The 20623-nt window shown below is 40.0% G+C and overlaps 1 protein-coding gene across 3 annotated transcripts in view; it reads left to right on the top strand.

Annotated features, from left to right (window-relative positions):
• The window catches only part of Ttbk2 (tau tubulin kinase 2), a 117769-nt gene that overhangs the window by 7549 nt on the left and 89597 nt on the right, over window positions 1–20623 (top strand). For 2 of the 3 annotated variants that reach the window (NM_080788.3, NM_001024856.2), the window contains exons 2-3: window positions 17721–17794; window positions 20428–20563. In NM_080788.3, the coding sequence (NP_542966.2) occupies window positions 17721–17794; window positions 20428–20563 (210 nt within the window). The remainder of the gene's footprint in view (window positions 1–17720; window positions 17795–20427; window positions 20564–20623) is intronic. The other variant, NM_001024857.2, reaches the window with a different exon arrangement.

Below are 20623 nucleotides of genomic sequence, written 5' to 3'. Positions count from 1 at the left end.
TTTTGTTAAATTTTTTTGTCATCTTGACATTAAGTTGTTTATTTGTACTCTGATATTTATTTATTTAGCCTGCTTGTATGTGTGTATGAGGGTGTCAGATCCCCTGGAACAGCTGTGAACTGCCATGTGGGTGCTGGGACTTGAATTCAGGTCCTGTGGAAGAATAGCCAGTGCTCTTAACCTCTCCAGCCCTTCTGTCTAAGCCTCTCTGTCTGGTTTTTTTTAATGTATGTGCTTAGAGCTATAAAAGCTGGAGAGATGGCTCAGTCATTGACTGCTCTTCTAGAGGTCCTGAGTTCAATTTCCAGAAACCACATGGTGGCTCATAACTATCTGTAATGGGATCCAATGCTCTCTTTTGGTGTATCTGAAGAGAGCAATGGTGTACTAACATACATAAAATAAATAAATCTTAGAAAAAGAAAGTTCCTTCTTAGCACTCTGTTTAATGTGTTCCTGAGGGGGAGACTTTTTTTGTTGTTATTGTTGTTTTGTTTTCATTTTCAGTTAATTCCACAAATTTGATTTCTTGACTCATTCATCATTCAATAATACATTGTTTAAACTACATGTTTGTATAATTAGTAGAGGCTTGTTAACTGTTGATTTTAAGCTTTATTGCATTGTAGTAAGATAGGATACATGGAATCATTTCTGCTTTCTGGGTGAAGGCTTGTTTGCGTCCCACTATGTGGTCTATTTTAGAGATACTTCCATAGCCTGCTGAATAGAATAATTTGGGGGCTTGAGGTAGAATATTCTGTAAATATCTGTTCCGTCTATTTGGTGTGTTAGGTATTATGCAATTCTGATGCTTCTCTGTTTATTTTTTGTCCAGATGACCTGTCTTTTGGAGAAAGTGAGGCATTGCAATCATCTCTTACTGTTGGTTTGGAGTCAACTTGTATCTTAAGTCCAGTAGTGCTTTTAATGGAATTGGGTGAAGCAGTTCGGTTCACATATGTTTGGGATGTGATGTCTTCTTGGTTTATTGTTTCCTTGGTTTGAATGAAGTGTCCTTCTTTATTTCTTCTGATTAGTCTTAATTTGAAGTTGATTTTATTGGGTCTTAGGATGAGGACACCTGCTTGCTTTCTGGTCCCATTTAATGTGTTTTTCCATCCTTTCTCTTTAAGATGGTATATATCTTTCAAGGTAGTATAAGTTTCTTGTAGACTACAGAAAGATGGATTTTGTTTCTTAAAAACACTTAAAACATTTCATGTAAATCATGTCTTTTTGGGGAGGGCAGGGGGAGTTGAGGCCACTAATATTTAATTATGAAGTCTGTGTGCTGATCACTGCTGATTTGTTGTGTTTTTTTTTGTTTTTTTTTTGTCTTCTGTTTTTTTTTTTGTGGCCTTAGTCCCAGTTTTATGTTTCAGTAACTATAGCTTTATTTGTTTTCTTTCTACAGTCTTGGCTTTGCTTACTTCTCTCTTCAGCCTGAAGTATTGCTTCTAGTATTCTTTGTAGGGCTGATTTGGTGGACATGAATTCTTGTAACCTGTTGATACCATGAAAGTTTTTCTTTCACCTCCAACAATAGCAAAAATAGTTTTGCTATGTTCAGTAGTTTAGGTTGGCACCCATTGTTTTATAGAACTTCAAGTACATTGCTCCAGGATCTTTTGGCTTTTAGAATTTCTATTGAGAAATCAGCTTTCATTTGGACAGGTTTTCTTTTATGTATGACTTGTAGCTTTCTCTTGCAGATTTCAATACCTTCTCTTCGTTCTGTATATTTAGTGTTTTAATTATGCTATGCTTTGGGGAGTTCATTTTCTGATCCTGTGTGGTGTTCTGTATGCTCTCTAATTTGGAGAAGTTTTCTTCTGTGATCCTGTTGATGATCTGGTCTATGCCATTTACCCAGGATTATTCTCTTTTTATGCCTGTAATGTGAAGATTTGTGCTTTTCATGTTGTCCCAAAGTTCCTTATGTTCCTTTCTCTCTCTTTTTTCATATTCTATGCATGAGTGGTTCAGTCTTTCTACTTAACTGAGTCTATGATTTTTTTCTTTTAATTTTGTCTTCTATGGTTTGTCTAGGTGATTCTCATCAGAGAACATTTCTATAGGATTAGTAGATTTAGAGGGAGGCATACTGTCTTGGCCTTTCATATTGAGTGTTTCACTGACTTTCTGATATGTTTATTATACTACATAAATGCTTTTTATTCCTAGACCTTTAATGTTTTTTATGTATACTTGTTCATTTTGGTTGTTATTTTTCTTTGTTTACATCCCTGGCAGTTTTTAAGTAGGCACCAGACATTGTGATTTTATGTTGTTATGTTCTGTTTTCTTTTATTTCTTTTTCAAATTCTGTTATTTCTTTTTTCAATTTTTTTCTTTGAGTAGTTTTGTATTTTATTTTGGGATACAGTTAAGTTATTTGAAAGTTGTTTCAGTATCCAACACCCTTATTCATAGCCCTGTGTGAGAGTATGGATATTTTCCTGCCCCTTTCCAGTGGGTTTTAGCCATAAGGCATAACATGCGCTGGTGAGGATTCAGCCAAAGCCTCCTGGCGGGTGGATCCTCAGTAGACTGACTCCTGGGCTTCCTACCCCTGAGCCTCACTGTGGAGCTCTGGGCATGACCTGGGCAATGGTCACTTCTCTGCCTTTTTTCAGGGATCTCTGCTGTGCTGCTTGGTATCTGATTTCTGAAACCTGTTTTATATATTTTGTCTGCTTTTCTAGTTGATTAGTAAGGTAAGTTTGGTTCCGTTTACTTTGTTGTGTCTTTGTTGTGGCCAGGATTTGAAGTGGTAAGGTATGCGTATTTAAATCTCAAACGAAAAAGAGTCATAAACAAGCCATTTACACTCTCACTAGAAATACATATGACTGTGCCCAAATATAGGTTCAAGTATATTCCCTCATCTTTAAATGCTTTGTAGACTCTTCCTAATGAATTTTAACATGTATTCATTGACATTAAAATCATAGGTAAAAATAATTTCCCTATATTTTTCTGTTAAAGAACAGTCTTACATAAATTATATATGACACGAAACCATGCTATATATTTAGTGACTTATTTAGCTTACAGTCAATGTATATAAGTTTTATCACTTCACCCTATCTAAATAATAAATCTCCTAACTGAATTTCTGCTCTGGAGTCATTCCCAGATGGATGCCCCTAACCTTCTCAAAACAGTGAAGCCCGTTTTCTTTTGATGGGGGGAAGGGACTTTTTGTGATAGGATCTTATTCTGTATAGCTCAGACTAACCTTGAATTCATGGTAATTCACCTGCCTTAGATCCTTGAGTGCTGAGTTATAGACATACATCATCATGCTCAGTTTTGTTTTTATTGTTTTAATTGAGCCTCCGAAATGACACTTTTGTTACAAAGGCATTTTCATATATATTTAATTTTGGTTGATCTGCCCCACAAATATAGTTGCCTACTCGCCATCACCCTGCCTCTCCTGCTTCCATTTCTATCCTCCCACCCCCAGGATTCTTCCTTCTACCTTCCAATCACAATCACATGTTCCCAGCCACTGCCTTAAAGCCTCCTTTTCCCATTTTTCTTGGGCTCTCTTCTGCTTTCCTGGCCTCTGCACATACTCAGTCATACATAAACATACATACACTTAAAGCCAGCATCCATATATGAGAGAGAACATGTGGTAATTGACTTTCTGACAGATTACCTCAGTATTTTCCAGATCCATCTATTTTCCTACAAATTTAATAATTTAGTTTTCTTTATGGAGGAATAAAATTCCATTGTGGATGTATGTACACATACATACTATATCATGTTTTTATTGTTCATTCACCTGTTGTTGATGTGTATCTAGGCTGGTCCCATTTCCTTGCTGTTATAAATAGAGCAGCAATATGCTTGTATATGCAAATAGAGTATATGCCCTGAAGCTTGGTCATATTCTATTTTTAGATTTTTGCAAAACCTCCACACGGATTTCCATAGTAGCTGGATCAGTTTACATTTACATCCTATCAGCAGTAAGAAAGGGGCGCTCCTCCCTCACAAACTCTCCAGCATTTATTGTCATTTGTTTTCTGACTGGGGTGTGATGGTGGCTTAAGAGGAGCTAAATTTGCCTTTCCTGATGGCTAAGCATGTTGAACACTTTAAAATATATACATTAGCCATTTGTATATATTCTTTTTTTATTAGATATTTTCTTTATTTACATTTCAAATGCTATCCCCTTTCCTAGTTTCCCTCCGAAAATCTCCTATCCTCTCTCCCCTCCTTCTGCTCCCCAACCCACCCATTCCTGCTTCCTGGCCCTGGCATTCCCCAATACTGGGGCATAGAACCTTCACAAGATCAAGGGCCTCTCCTCCCATTGATGACCGACTAGGCATCCTCTGCTGCATATGCAATTAGAGACATGAGTCCCTCCTTGTGTTTTCTTTGATTGGTGGTTTAGTCCCAGGGAGCTCTGGGGTTACTGGTTAGTTCATATAGTTGTTCCTCCTAGGGGGCTGCAAACCCCTTCAGCTCCTTGGGTCCTTTTACTAGCTCCTTCATTGGGGACCCTGTGCTCCATCTAATGGATGACTGTGAGCATCCTCTTCTGTATTAGTCAGGCACTGGCAGAGCCTCTCAGGAGACAACTATATCAGGCTCTCCTGTCATCAAGCTCTTGTTGGCAGCTGTAATAGTGTCTGGGTTTGGTGGTTGTTTTTGTATATATTCTTGTGAAGATTATCTCATTCATTGTCAGGTGAATTTTTTGTTTTGTTTTGTTTTGTTTTGTTTTGTTTTGTTTTTGTTTTTTGTGAGTTTGAAACAGGCTATCCTAGAACTTCCTGTGTAGACTAGGCTGGCCTTGAACTCATGGAGATCTGCCTGTTTTTTACTTCAGAGTATTGGGATTAAAGGCATGTACCAATATATCTGGCTATTGTCAGTTTTTAGAAAAGCTTTTGTGTGTGTTGTGTATGAATACCTGTGTGTTTTGTCTGTGAGTTTCTGCTGAAGAAGGTGTTGAATCTGTGGACTGCTGGGATTCAAACTGATTTTCTGAAAGAGCAGTAAGCACTTTTAATTGCTGAACAGTTTGGTTTGGTTTTTTTTGTTTGTTTGTTTAGGTTTTTTGGTTTTGTTTTTTGTTTTTAAGTTTTTGCAGTTCTTTACATAGTATAGATAGCAATCCCTTGTCTGAAGTAGAACTGGCAAAGATTTCCTCCTATTCCATAGGCTGTTTGTTCATTCTGTTGGTTTCATTTGTGGTGTAGATTTCATGTAATCCTTTTTGTCAATTCTTGTGGCTGTTTGTTGTGCCATTGGGCTTCTGTTGAGAAAATTCTTGCTTAGACCTATATCTTGAATTCCCTGAAGAGTCCCAGCATTTCAGGTTTTAATTTGTTTTAAATTAATTAATTACTTTTTGTTCGAGGTGTGTGTGTGAAGTGATAGATAAAAATGCTAATAGAGAGAAACAGTTGGTGATCTTGGGAGAGAGAGAGAGAGAGAGAGAGAGAGAGAGAGAGAGAGAGAGAGAGAGAGAGAGAGAGAAAGAGAGAGAGAGAGAGAGAAAGAGAGATCTCAGTTCTTTGGCAGGTGGTTATCCAGTTTTGCCAGCATCATTTATCAAACAAGCGTTTTTCCCCAGTATTTATTTTTATAAAGGTAAAGTTAGGTGTACATAGCTGTGGTGGTAGATCTCTGGGATCTCTGCTCCATTGTCCTCATGTCTCTTTATAGTTCTCAGTGTCTTTGTGACTATGGCTCTGCAGTATAGTTTGAGGTCAAGAAGTGTATGTTCTTTTATTTTAGGATTGCTTTGGCTGGGATTAAGATATGAACCACCATACCCAGCTGCAAAAGAAGTTTTAATACCATTTGCAGTATCAGACATGGAACCTAGACTAGGTAAGCACTCTACCACTGACCTATATCCCCCACCTGTTAGTCAAGTTTTTACTAAATTTAGTTTAACTTTCAGGCCTGTGTATTCTTTCTTCTAATAAGAACTACTTATTTGGCAGATGTAATTCTTTTCCCATGCACTTTTTATGTTATGCTTGTTTGTCTTCTGTGTATTTACTTACCTACTGTCTCAGGTGTCTGTGGCTGTGATAGAACATCAAGACTAAGAGCAGCTTGGGGAGGATAGGCTTATTTTGCTTAATTTCCACATCACAGTCCACCATTGAAAGACATCAACACAGGAACTCTAGGCAGGAACTGAAGCAGAAGGCATGTACTGCTTACTGGCTTGCTCTCTGTGACTTGCTCAGCCTGCCTGCTTGCTTGCTTCCTTCCTTCTTCCCTCCCTCCCTTCTCTTCTCCCTCCCTTCCTTCCTCCCTTCCTTTCTTTTTGTTCTTTTCTTTTCTTTTCTTTTTTTCTCAAGACAGGGTTTCTCTGTGTAGCCCTGGCTGTCTTCTGTAGACTAGCCTGGCCTCCAATTCAGAGACCTGCCTGCCTCTGCCTCCTGAGTGCTGAGATTAAGGCATGCACCATCACACTGCTGCTGCTACATGCATTTTTTTTCAATGTCAGCTGCTAAATTAGGTTGACTATGTATAAGACAGGTCAATCCATCATTCAGTAGCATGTTTTTTTTAACTTTTTATTAATTCTTTGTGAGTTTCATATCATGCACCCTAGTCCCACTCATCTCCTCATCCCCTCATAGCTGACCTTTGCCCTTACAACCTCCCCTCAGAATAAACCACACATACACAAATAAACAAAAAAGCCAAAGCTGAGAAAACATCATGTGGAAGCTGTAGTATGAATCAGTGTGTATATCCCTCTAAATATCCCTCTGTCCGTATATCTTCACTTGCAAATATTCATTGCAGTGAGTCACTGGTCTGGTTTGAGATCTCTGGCTTCTGTGATACAATCAATATTGAATCCTTACTGGGTCTCCTCCCAGTTATCCTGTTGTCCTGTGTCAGGGAGATTCTGTAGTCCAGGGATCAGCTGGACTGGCTCTTTCACATGTCCCAACTGTTTGCAGATGGTGTGGATTATGGGGTAGGACAATTCAAAGCCTTGGATCTGGGCCTGGGCGGTAGCTGAGTTGGTCAGCCCATCAGCTCTCTTATTTGAGCTGCCAGGGTGAGCTCTCTAGCACTGTATCATCAATAGGAAGCAGGGTCAGCTCTCCTGCTCTTATACCCTTGGGGCCAGCTCACCTGTACCCATACCTCCAGAGCCAACTCCACTGTGCTACCCAGTCAAGGTACAGGGTCCATTTACTCTCCAAGTGCTGTAGTCTGGTAGGGCCTGGGCCAGCTCTCCCACTCCCACACTCTCAGGGCTGGCTTACCCGTGCATTTGCCATTAGGGCCAGCTCCACTGTTGTCCAGGGCTAGCTCTCCCAACTACCACTGGTGGTGAGTGGGAAAAGGGAGGGCATCACCCTTGTACCTAAGCCACCTTACAGTAGATAAATGGCGGGGCCAGTTCTCCTATGCTCTTGCTCTCAGGGCTGGCTCACCTGCATGCCTTCCACCAGGATCAGGGCCAGCTCTCCCAAGGCTGCTGCTGGTGAGAGGTGAAGCCAGTTCTCCAAGTTATGGCAGCCACTGAGGGGCAGGGCCAGTTCTGTATAGCCCCTGGACATCCATCTGGTCCCTGGTTGCTGCCCCTACCAGGGATGTCCCCATGTTCTCTAGTAGTACTATGAGACACTGTACACTGACCCCTGCCGCTGAATCACCACAGACCTAGACATGGCCCTCAGCAGCAGCTTGGACTTGGACCGCAGCATAGCCCGAGGTGGCAGGGTTAGCCACTCACAACAGGCTACTTCTCTCCACCCCTTAGGTCTCTAGTTGCATCTACCTCTCTTCATAATGCTAAGCTGTTCTCCTTTTTTCCCCTCTCCCATCTGTCTACCACGTGCTTGCATATTGTGGTTGTTCCTGGTGCAGGCTGGCCCTGTGGTTGCCCAGCCCCTGGGTGACATCCTCTGTCTGCATTGTATGGTGTGGCTGCGAATAGGTGCCTACAGCCTGCCTATGCGGTGCTTAGGAGAACAGGTCTGTGGTTGGTAGATCTCTTGTCTTCCTTCTCCCAGGATGCTCTGGGTGGTAGTAAGTGAGGCTCTGTTTGTCTATGGCCCACCTTTGCTGTGGGGTGGAGGGCAGGAGTGTGGGCATGCCCCCTCCCTCTCAACCCCCAAGCAGGTCTATGTGTGTCTTCCTCTTCCCTCACTGTACTATCTGGATTTTATTTTTATTTATTTATTTGTTTGTTTGTTTGTTTTTTGAAACAGGGTTTCTCTGTGTAGCCCTGGCTGTCCTGGAACTCACTTTGTAGAACAGGCTGGCCTCGAACTCAGAATTCCTCCTGCCTCTGCCTCCCGAGTGCTGGGATTAAAGGCGTGCGCCACCACGCCCGGCTTATTTTTATTTTTTTATTTTTTATGTGTCCTAGGCATAAACCATCTTTGGCCATCAAGCTAGGATGAACAAAGGACTGCCATCTGCTCTGCCCTTGACCTATATAAGAAAACCACCACCAAGTTGTCTCTTTGCCATTGCCAGAGGGGGCTACATGCATCTTTTTAATCCTAACAGCTTGGTTTTAGAGTGTATGTACAGAGAATCATCATGAATTTTTTGTTTAGGTTTCTTTTTGTTTTTTTTTTTTTCTTTTTGTATTTGTTCTGCATGTAAGAGCACTTTGTAAATTATAATTTAACTTTTCTTTCCCCCTCCCTCTTTCTTTTCCTTCCTTCCTTTCTTCCTTCCTTCCTTTCTTTCTTTCTTTCTTTCTTTCTTTCTTTCTTTCTTTCTTTCTTTCTTTCTTTCTTTCTTTCTTTCTTTCTTCCTTTCTTCCTTTCTTCCTTTCTTCCTTTCTTCCTTTCTTTCTTTCTTTCTTTCTTTCTTTCTTTCTTTCTTTCTTTCTTTCTTTCTTTCTTTCTTTCTTTCTTTCTTTCTTTCTTTCTTTCTTTCTTTCTTTCTTATGTGTAAGTACACTGTAGCTGTCTTCAGACATTCCAGATGAGGGTGTCAGATCTTGTTACAGATGGTTGTGAGCCACCATATGATTGCTGGGATTTGAACTCAGGACCTTCAGAAGAGCAGTCAGTGCTCCTAACTCCTGAGCCATCTTTCCAGCCCATAATTTAACTTTTCTTCTTAATTGTTACTGAGGGCAGTGCTGTGTATTATATTTCATTTCACTCTGCATTCATTGCAGGTTATTGAGAGAGTGTGTTGGTTGTCATAAAACTACTTAGGTTTTTTGTTTTCAAGACAGGGTTTCTCTGTGTAGCTCTGGCTGTCTTGGAACTTGTTCTGTAGATCAGGCTAACCTCAAACTCAGAGATCTGTTTGCCTCTCTCTCTAAAGTGCAGGAATTAGTGAGGTATGCCACTGAGCCTGCCCTGGCTTGTACTTCATAGTTTTAACTATATATAGGAAGTGAAAGACATTTCACTTATAAACGTTTACTGAAAGACTGTTCTATGTTGGTATTCTCTATAATGGGAATACAAAAATGAGAGCTGTGGAAAATGTAGCTCAGTAGTAGAGCACATGCCTGGTATGTATAGTATTCTGTATTTGGTTCCAAAGTACCCACCCCACTTTAGTGCAGAATTCTACCAGACCCTCAAAGAAGAGCTAATACCAACACTCCTCAAACTATTCCATAAAGTAGAAACAAAAAGAACAATACCTAATTCATTCTCTGAAGCCACATTTACTCTGATACCTAAACCACACAAAGACCCAACAAAGAAAGAGAACTTCAGACCAATTTTGCTTATGAATATTGATGCAAAACTCCCTAATAAAATCCTAGCAAACCGAATCCAAGAACACATCAAAACCATCTTTCACCATGATCAAGTAGGCTTCATCCCAGGGATGCAGGGATGGTTCCATATATGAAAATCCATCAACACAATTCACCATATAGACAAGCTGAAAGAAAAAAGATCACATGATCATCTCATTAGAAGCTAAAAAATGTATTTGACAAAATACAACACCTTCATGTTAAAAGTCTTGGAAAGATCAGGAATTCAAGGCCCATACCTAAACATAGTAAAAGCAATGTACAGCAAACCAACAGCCAATATCAAATTAAATGGAAAGATACTTGAAGCAACCCCACTAAAATCAGGGACAAGACAAGGCTGCCTACTCTCTCTGTATCTATTTAATATAGTACTCGAAGTTCTAGCTGGAGCAATAAGACAACAAAAGGAGATCAAGGGGATATAAGTTAGAAAAGAGGAAGTCAAGGTATCATTATATGTGGATGATACATAAGCGGCCCCAAAAATTCTACCAGAGAACTTCTACTGCTGATGAACAACCTCAGCAAAGTGGCTGGGTATAAAACTAACTCAAACAAATCAGTAGCCTTCCTTTATATAATTGATAAACAGGCTGAGAAAGAAAATAAGGAAGCAACACCCTTCACAGCAGTCACAGATAATATAAAATATCTTGGTGTAACGCTAACCAAACAAGTGAAAGGTCTGTATGATAAGAACTTCAAGTCTCCCAAGAAAGAAATCAAAGACTTCAGAAGATGGAAAGATCTACCATGTTCATGGATTGGTAGGATTAATATAGTAAAAATGGCCATCCTACCAAAAGCAATATAAAGATTCAACCGAATCCCCATCAAAATTCCAACACAATTCTTTACAGACATGAAAAGATCAATTCTCAATTTCATATCCATATGAAACAAAAATCCCAGATTAGTGAAAATAATTCTTAACAGTAACAGAACTTCTGGGAGAATCACCATCCCTGACCTCAAGCTGTACTACAGAGCAATAGTGATAAAAAACAAAAACAAAAAAAACCACCTCATGGTATTGATATAGAGACAGACAGGTAGATCAATGGAAAATAATTGAAGACCCAAAAATAAACCCACACATTTATGGACACTTGATCTTTGATATAGAAGCAAAAAACTTTAGTGGAAAAAAGAAAGTTCAAGTCCAAGTGGATCAAGGACCTCAAGATAAAACCAGATACACTGAATTGAATAGAAGAGAAAGTGGGAAAGAGCCTTGATATCATGGGCACAAGGGGAAATTTCCTAATCAACTCCAATGGCTCATGCTCTAAGATCAACAATTGATAAATGGGACCTCATGAAACTGGAAAGCTTCTGTAAGGCAAAGAACATAGTCAATATGACAAATCAGCAAACTACAGATTGGGTAAAAACTTCACTAATGCCACATCCGATAGAGGGCTAATATCCAAAATATGTAAAGAACTCAAGAAGCTAACTTCTCAAAAACCAAATAACCCAATTTAAAAATGGGGTACAGAGCTCAACAGAGAATTCACAATGGAGGAATCTCAAATGGCTGAGAAGCACTTAAAGAAATGTTCAAAGTCCTTAGTGATCAGGGAAGTGCAAATCAGAACGACCCTGAGATTCCACCTTACACCAACTAGAATGACTAAGATCAAAAACTCAGCACATGCTGGTGAGGATGTAGAAGAGAGAGGAACACTTCTCTATTGCTGATGGAATTGCTGATGGTACAACCACTCTGGAAATCAATCCGGTAGTTCCTCAGAAAATTGAAAATAATATCTACCTGAAGTCCCAGCTATACCATTCTTGGGCATATATCCAAAAGATGACCCACCATGCCACAGGGGCACGTGTTCTACTATGTTCATAATGGCCTTATTTGTGATAGCCAGAAGCTGTTAACAACCTAGATGTCCCTCAAACAAAGAATGGATACAGAAAATGTGGTTCATTTACACAATGGAACACTATTCAGCTATTAAGAATGAGGACATTATGAGTTTTGCAGGCAAATGGATGGAACTAGAAAATATCATCCTGAGTGAAGCCACCTAGACCCAAAAGGACATGCATGGTATGTACTCACTAATAAGTGGATATTAGCCAAAAAGTACAGAATACCTAGGATACAATCCACAGAACTCAAGAAGGATAACAAGCAGAAGGGCCCAAGTGGGGATGCTTCAATCCCACTTAGAAGGGGGAAGAAAATAATCATGGAAGGCAGAGAGGGAGGGACCTGGGTGGGAGAGGGGAGGGGAAGGGAAAGGGGGAACATGATCATGTATTGGGGGCAACAGGAGGGAAGCCCATAGGGCCAGCAGAATGAATGGAAATATGCAGCCTTGGTGATGGGGCGGGGGGAGGGAGGACCCTCTAGAAAGTACCAGAGACCTGGGAGGTGAGAGACTCTCTAAGGATTCAATTGGAGTGACCTTAGATAAAATTCCCAACACTGGGGAGAATAACTTGAAGAGTCTACCTCCAATAGATAGACAGGGCCTCAAATGGAGGGATGGAATTACCAACTCATAGTCAACATTTCTGACCCTGAATTGTTCCTGTTTAAAGGAACTGAACTGCAGAGACAAAAATGGAGAAGAGAGTTAGCGAAAGGAGGTCCAGTGACTGGCCCAACTTGGGATGCATCTCATGGGAGGCACCAAGGTCTGACACTATTACTGGTGCTATGGTGTGCTTACAGACAGGAGCCTAGCATGGCTGCCCTCCCAGAAGCCCCACAAGCAGCTAACTGAGACAGATGCAGATACTTACACACAACCATTGAACTGAAGTTGGGAACCCCTATGGTTGAATTAGGGAAAGGATGGTAGAAGCTAAAGAGAAAGGCAACCTCATAGGAAGACCAGCAGAATCAACTAACCTAGACCCCAGGAGCTCCCAGAGACTGAGCTACCAACCAGACAGCATAAATGAGTTGATCTGAAGCAGAGCTGATCTGAGGCACCCGACATTTATAGCAGAGGACTACCTGGTCTGGCCTCAGTGGGGGAAGATGTGCCTAATCCTTGAGAGACTCGAGGCCCCAGGGAGAGGGGAGGCCTGGTGATGGCATAAACATCATCTGGGTGACAGGGTAGGAAAGAAATGGGATGAGGGCCTGTGGGAGGGGCAACGGCTGGATTGTAAATAAAATAACAGCAACAACAATAAAAATAAAAACAAAATGTATTCACATAACTGAATCTTTAAAGAAACCAAAACTACTACATACTAACATATCATCTTTAAATAAAAATACCTTGATTTTAAAAAATCAAATATGAATAAAACTGAATGAATTAAAAGGGCTAGCCCTCAAGAAATTTAATGTATTAGAGAATTTATTCTATTTGGAGGTTACAGCAAGGGCTCAGAAGTTAAGAACATGGTTGTTCTCTAGAGGATCTGTGTTCAATTCCCAGTACCCACATTATAGCTCATAATCATTTGTAAATCTAGTTTCAAGGGATCTGATGTCATCTCTGGCCTCCATGGGCACTGCACACATCTGGTATGCAGACATAATAAATGCATGCAAAATACATACATACAGAATAATGAAACAATTTTTAAAATATATAAATGACATTGTAAATTGTGTCTGAGATTCTGAGACTGTCTACTCTAAACCTTGATTTCTGTCCGTATTCAACTCTCAGGTTCGCTGACTTTCTGTTGCACAGATGGATGCCCTGACACATCATTCTGTGTCTATCTTTCTTGGCCTCTGATTTATATAACTATTATTTATTAATGTTCTTTTTATGGGATAGCAATTATATAGCACATATATAAATACATGTTTTTAAAGATAGTTGCAAACCTAATTGTTTAAAAATATGTCAGCATCTCAGAAGCCTGTTCCTGATCTCATGTCTCTTCTTTTCTCTACACGTGTCCATTTTTTGTCATAAACATGTCTTTGCTTTTCTTTTTAAAACTCCTACCTATATTTGCATCTTCTTTACCATAGGTTAGGCTTGTTTCTTCTTGAACTTTATATTGAAAGACTTACGAATTCTCTTGCCTTGTCTTCAAGCATTAGAGACTTGCTCTAAGTGTTCTGTAAATAAAATAATAATAACAATTAATAGGAATTTTTTTCATTTATATTTTAGCTTAGTCTTTGTGACAAATAAAATAATTCACCCTTCAAGATTCTAATCTAATTCTAATCCATGAATCCTATAAATAAGATACCTTAGGCGGCAGAAGGGATTTTGCAGATGTGATTAATTTAAACCTTTAAAGCCTTTGACAAAGGAAGATTGGTTTGACTGTCAAAGTGAGTCCAGTGTAATTATAGGGTTCTCATAAAGGAAATCAAATACACATTTTTTAAGAGAGTGTGAGAAAGAGAAGAGAGAATGAGAATATAAGAGATTGAGTTATCAAGGTGCTCCAACACTCTCTTTGAAAATTGAATGAAATTATGAGCCAAGGAGTTCAGGCACCTTCTAGAAGTGGAGAAAGGAGAAGAATTTTCCCATAGAGCCTCTAGAGGGAACATAGCCTTGCTTCCACAGTGGTCATCTGGATTTGTGACATCCAGCACTGATTATAAATGACAAGATTATAAACTTGGTCATTTTTGCAGCTACATTGGGGCACCAGTAGGAGACTGTTTACCATATGAATATGTTAGAGCCTCTGTTTTCTCTGTGCATTTAGATTGTTGTGGATAGCATAATTATGAATTCTTCCACATCCATCTTAGTGACAAAGAGTTTTTCTGGGGTACACACCTAAGAAAGGAGTTAGGATGTCCCAGAGAATCACATCTTGAGTCATCTACATCAGAGCTATCTCAGGTGTACAAGAGTGTACAGAGCCTACACATTTTCCTGTTGTTTCTCTGGAGTTGGGCATGATGGTGCACACCTATAATCCTAACCCTTAGAGGCTCAGGAGGAAGGATCATATGAGTTCAAGGCCAGCCTGAGCTATAATAAGGTACTTCACTGAGGGGAGACTTTGGAGGGAGGTGAATATGAGAAAAATATATTAAATATGTATGAAAATATCATAATGAAACTCATCATTTTGTTCAGTTAAAATATGCTAATAAAAGGAACACACACCGAAAAAAACTTTAATGTCAGCTGAAATAATGCCTCCGTCCTTTATTTTATGAAGGGGTATTCAAAATGCCCTTCAGGTGATAACCCACTTGGAAAGTAATTTATTCTTTGTAGTAGTAGATGGCATTGGTTTGTTTCTATCCCCTCACCTTTCTTTTCTTGTTTGTTTCTTTCAGATAGGGTCTCAATGTGTAGCACTGGGTGGCTTCCAACTTACCAAGATCCACCTGCCTCTACCTCCTGAATGCTAGGATTATAGGTGTGTGCCAACACATCTGGCTTTATTTTCTTTTGATCAACTAGTTTTTCTACAAATTTTTACAGCAAAAGTATAAAAAGTATAAATGTTATAGTTCAGGTTATAAGCAAAGTGTAAAACAATAATATTCTTCTAATGACATTTTCATAGGAACTGGATAAATAGTAGTTATTTAATAAGTTCCATGCAAACAAAATTGGCCCTTTTGATAAGTAGTCTGTCAATACAAGACTGTTTTGTAGATAGTGTATTTGTGAATGAGACTGACTGTTCCTGTAAGCTAAGACATTTGCAAAGTGACATATTACATGGGACTGCTATTTATTGAGCACAGCATGCCAGATTTTGTTAGAAGTAAACACTACATACATAATTTATTAGCACTTTAAATCCTTAGAAACCATTGCTAGCCTATTTAAAGGCAAATTTGTAGATTATACTGTGAGGGTACAATGATCACAGCAGTAATGAAAAAACAACCTATTTCTGTTTTTAATAGATAAGAAAATGAGGCAAAGAGAAGTAATACCAACAGTCTAAGGAGTCTGCCCTTAACTTCTGTCCTGGAGGTCTCTAGAGTTAGAGGGTAGTAGGTTCACTGCAAGGTTATGCTAATTTCTGAAATAAGACTTTTTGTATTCATTCATTTTCTTGTTCTGTGACTGATGTTGTCAGAGTTTACTTACTGTGGTGGACTAAATAGGTTAGGCTCCAAAAGACTCGTGTGTTTGAGTACTTGGCACTTAGACAATGGCACCATTAGTAGGTGTGGCCTTGTTGAAGGAAGTGTGTCACTCACTGTTGAAGAGGGCTTTGATGTCCTATAATCTCAGGTCTGGCCAGTGTGTCACAGTCTCCTCCTCCTCCCTGCAGATCATATAGAACTCTCATATACTCTAGCATCACTCCTAGATGCCTAAAAACCATAACAAAGACACTAATTTGCTATTTTTCCCCCCAGTCATTTGCTATTTAGCAAATGTTTCAAATGATTTTTTTAAACCAGTTGTTCTTTCACAAGTTGGTCTTCATTTAGCATGTTCCATCCATATTTGATTCTCTTTGGGTCTGTTTTGTCAACACATCCAGATTTAGTATCACTGTCAGAATTTATTACCATGAGATTTACTCCCTATTTTAGGTCATTAAGACTATTACCTGTGAGTTCCAGGACAGCCACAGCTATGTAGAGAGGGAGAGAGAGACTGTCTCAAAAAAATAAAACAAACAAAAGGATATTGCCAGGAAGGAAATTATTCAATAATTCTCTTGAAGGAAATAGTATTATTGCTCTGACATATTTTTATGGTATTAGTATTAATAAAAACTGAGTACAGCATAGTTAATTGAATTGTTTTCATAGCATGTCACATAGAGTCTCAGTTATCTGTGCTGTAGAATTGAAAAGGAGCCTGTAATTGTGCACTTTGGGAAGCTATTGCCTCATACATTTGAAGCCTGACAAATTGTTACCTTTTGCTGGAGTCTGACTTTGTACTCCAGGCCACCTTCAAGATCCTCCTGTCTTGGCTTTAGTGTGTGTGTGTCACTGTGCCCCTTTCAGAACCTGGGATTTTAAAACATGTATCTCTCAATGTCTATTCGTCTGCATTTTGGGTATAACCCAGGTGGTGGGAACTTCATCAGGGTGGGTTATAGGCAGTAGTCAGAGTAGACTTCAGCCATCACAGGGTAAAGCAGAGGAAGGATTTAAGTTTGCTCTGCCTGCTCGGCGTGGTGGCGCACACCTTTAGCCCCAGCACTTGGGAGGCAGAGGCTGGCCAATTTCTGAGTTCAAGGCCAGCCTGGTCTACAGAGTGAGTTCCAGGACAGCCAGGGCTATACAGAGAAACCGTATCTCAAAAAAAAAAAGTTTGCTCTGCTAGTGATGGGAGGCTCTGTGCCTTGAGAATTGTTAGACTCATGGGACAGTTCCTTGCTAGCTATTGATACCTGTTGTTCCCAGAACTGTGAAATGTTCTAGAAGCTGCTTTTGTTTTCTGCCAAGTGGTCCTTTCCATGGGATAATAGGGTGGATGCTTCATGGAAGCAAGCAAACAGGGAGAGACAGTGAGGAATTATCTTTTGCTGTTTTCTTTTAATTAGAGGCAAGAAACTAGATCCAGCCCCCAACATCAAGGGAGGGAAATGATCAGTAGCAAGAGATTAAGGTAATCGGGAGATATTTTAGAAGTATCTTTATTGCTGGGTGGTGGTGGTAGTGGACACCTTTGATCCCAGCACTGCAGAGGCAGGCAGATCTCAAGTTCAAGGCCAGTCTGCAGACTGGTGTACAGAGTGAGTTCCAGGACAGTCAAGGTTCCACAGAGGAAAACCCTGTTTCAATAACAACAACTACAACAAAGTAATTTTGTGTGTGTGTTGGCCTCAAACTCTCTTTATAGGTGTGGATGACCTTGACCTGATTTCATTGCCTCCGCCTTCCAAGTTCAGGGATTAAGGGTGTGTACCACCACTCCCTACTTAAATTTTACTTTTTTATTGTAGTAAAATATACATATTTGCCTTCTTAAGCATTTTGAAGAAAACAGTTCAATGCTAAGTATGTTTGTTAATTAACTTTTTACCTCAAACTGGATCTCTTTTTCTCCCTCAGAATTGTAAAACCGGTAAGATCAAGTGCCTATTGAAAGAGACTCACTCTTGGCTAAGAAGAGAAATAGGAAATAGGTTGGTATTGTTTACAGTTAGGAATGAGAGGGATTGCTAGAAACTGATGTTAAAGTTTTAAAAATATGGGGGGGGTGGTGGCTAATGTGCATTCCTGCAATCGTGTGCCACTGCCCTTGTATGGAGGTCAGAGGACAAATTGCAGGAGTCTGTTTTCTCTTCCCATCATGTGGGTCCCAGGAATCAAACTCATGTCATCAGGCTTGGCTGTCACCACAGAGCTATCTTGCTGGCTCAAAGGTCAAGTTGGTTTATTGTCCTAGACCTAATATATTTTGGAAAACCTATATGGTCTTCATTACCTCAAGTTCTTTTCACTTTCCTTTATTTGAGGCCAAAAGAGGGAATCAGATCCCTCAAAGCTGAACTTATGATAATTGTTAGCTGCCGTTCATGTGCTAGGAAGTGGAACACTCTCTCTCTCTCTCTCTCTCTCTCTCTCTCTCTCTTTCTCTCTCTCTCTTTCTCTCTCCCCCTCCCCCACTCTGCCCTCCCCCTCTCTCTCACTCACTCACTCACACTCATGTAGCCTAGGCTATCCTTGATATGTAGCTGAGGATGGCCTTTGTCTGGCTTAATAGATTAGAGTAGCTATGATAGACTATATGGGCAGTTAAGGCTAAAATATCTGCTTTCTGGCCCTTTACTGAAAATGTTCCTTACTGTTACAAAGAACCGTTTCATTGCCTTTTGGCTTAACTTCCTTTTTTTCTTCTCTCTTTTAAATAAAAGCAGTTAGTGTAATTTTACACAAAGGCAGCATAACATACCCTTTTTTTTCATCTTGCTTTTTTCTCTTAACAATATTTGGATTAGAAGACAGCTCAGGAGCCGGGCGTGGTGGCGCACGCCTTTAATCCCAGCACTCGGGAGGCAGAGGCAGGCAGATTTCTGAGTTTGAGGCCAGCCTGGTCTACAAAGTGAGTTCCAGGACAGCCAGGGCTACACAGAGAAACCCTGTCTCGAAAAACAAAAAAAAAAAAAAAAAAGAAGACAGCTCAGTTGGTAAAGTACTTGCCTCTCAAGCACAGCATCCCTGTTTAATATCCAAAACCTGAATAAAACTGCTGGGTGTGAGGGAGAGTCAAGGAGGTCTGGGGCTTGCTGGCCAACCAATCAGTGAGCTCTAGACCACTGAGACTCTGACTCATAGGTGATGTTCCTAGGTGTCTTAGGGTTGCTATTGCTGTGATAAAACACCATGACCAAAGTGTGGGGAGGGAAGGGTTTACTCAGCTTACTGTTTCCTCTTCACAGTTCATCATCACAGGAAGGCAGGACAGGAACTCAAGCAGAACAGGAACCTAGAGGCAGGAGCTGATGCAGAGGCCATGGAGGAGGATACTGCTTACCAAATTGCTCCCCAGGGCTGCTCAGCCTGCTTTCTTATAGAACCCAGGACCATTAGCCCAGGGATGGCTCCATTCACAATGGGCTGGGTCCTCCCCAATCAACAAATTAAGAAAATCCCTAACAGGCTTGCTTACAGCTGGATTTTATTGGAGGCATTTTCTCAGTTGAGGCTCTCTCCTCTCTGATGACTCCAAGTTTGTGTCAGCTTGACATAAAACTAGGCAGTACACCAAGGATGACATCCAGGGTGGATTTCTGGCTTCCACACATACAACATGTTAAAAAGTCACTTTGATGTTTTTCTCTCCTGTTTGTGGGATACATTATAGTTTCCATGTCTATTAGGCTGTATTTTTTGTTCTTTGTTTTCCTCGAGCTACTGTTCTTTTGCTGTTTTTCTTTTTAAAAAATTTATTGTTTTAGTGGTTTGTCACAGCCTTTTTCTTCATACATTTGTTAATTCTTATGCATTTGAAGTGCATTTTGTAAGATATAGGTGAGATTTTTCATAAGGTAAAGGTTCTGGCTGCCAATCCTGACAACTTGTTTAGTTACTAGACCCTATATGGTAAAAGGACAGAACTGACTCTTATAAGTTCTCCTCTGACTTCTATATTTGCATGTACCATTACATGCATACATGGCACACACACATGAAAAATGAGCAAATGTATTTAACAAAATATTAAATGTTATTGGCTTTAATGATGTTAAATTGTATGCTAAACCTGTTACATGTAAGCTGTTCCTGGGTCTGGTAGCAGATGCTGTGATACATACAGTTACTTGGGAGGCTGAGCAGAAGAACCACAATATCAAAGCCATCTTTGGTTACAGAGTGAGTTCGTAGGAGCCTGAACAATTTGAGCCTGTCTTAAAAAAATAAAAAGGCTAAGGATATAGCTTAGTGGTAAGCCCCTGCCTAACATGCTTGGGGCCCTAGGATCAAAACCGTATAAAATGTTGTAAATTGGCTACCATGCCTTTTTCTCTGGTAATGTTGTATACTCAGGAAAATGGTCCTAATGGGTCAACTGCCATTTGACCCTCATGCTTACTCTGCTATTTCAGTTATGTAAATATATGCACTATGTCTTTGTGATGGCTAGTCATCTGTACTGGAAAGACCATGTGAATTACAGAGTTTTTCTAATGTAGTTGCAGAGAGTCCCCTATCCTTCTGAGGAAGCAACATGATAATGTATAGAATCAGTAGGCTCTTGAGGCTAGAATATTATCTGTGTTAATTAGCTCTGTTGCTTCTGTTTCTTTGGTTTTAGGTTAAATGGAATCCACCCTTGGGAGCTAGATGCCTGTGTAGCTGTTTTACCTCATCAGGGTTTTGCAATGAGTGGAGGAGGAGAGCAGCCAGATATCCTCAGTGTTGGAATCCTGGTCAAAGAAAGATGGAAAGTGGTAAGTCTAGAGTGAAGATGGGACAAGGGAGGCAGGGGAAGGGCGGAAGGCTAACAAGCA

Source organism: Mus musculus, chromosome 2 (assembly GCF_000001635.26).
Source record: "Mus musculus strain C57BL/6J chromosome 2, GRCm38.p6 C57BL/6J".
NCBI classification, from domain to species: domain Eukaryota; kingdom Metazoa; phylum Chordata; class Mammalia; order Rodentia; family Muridae; genus Mus; species Mus musculus.
This window is presented reverse-complemented; position numbering and strand designations above follow the sequence as displayed.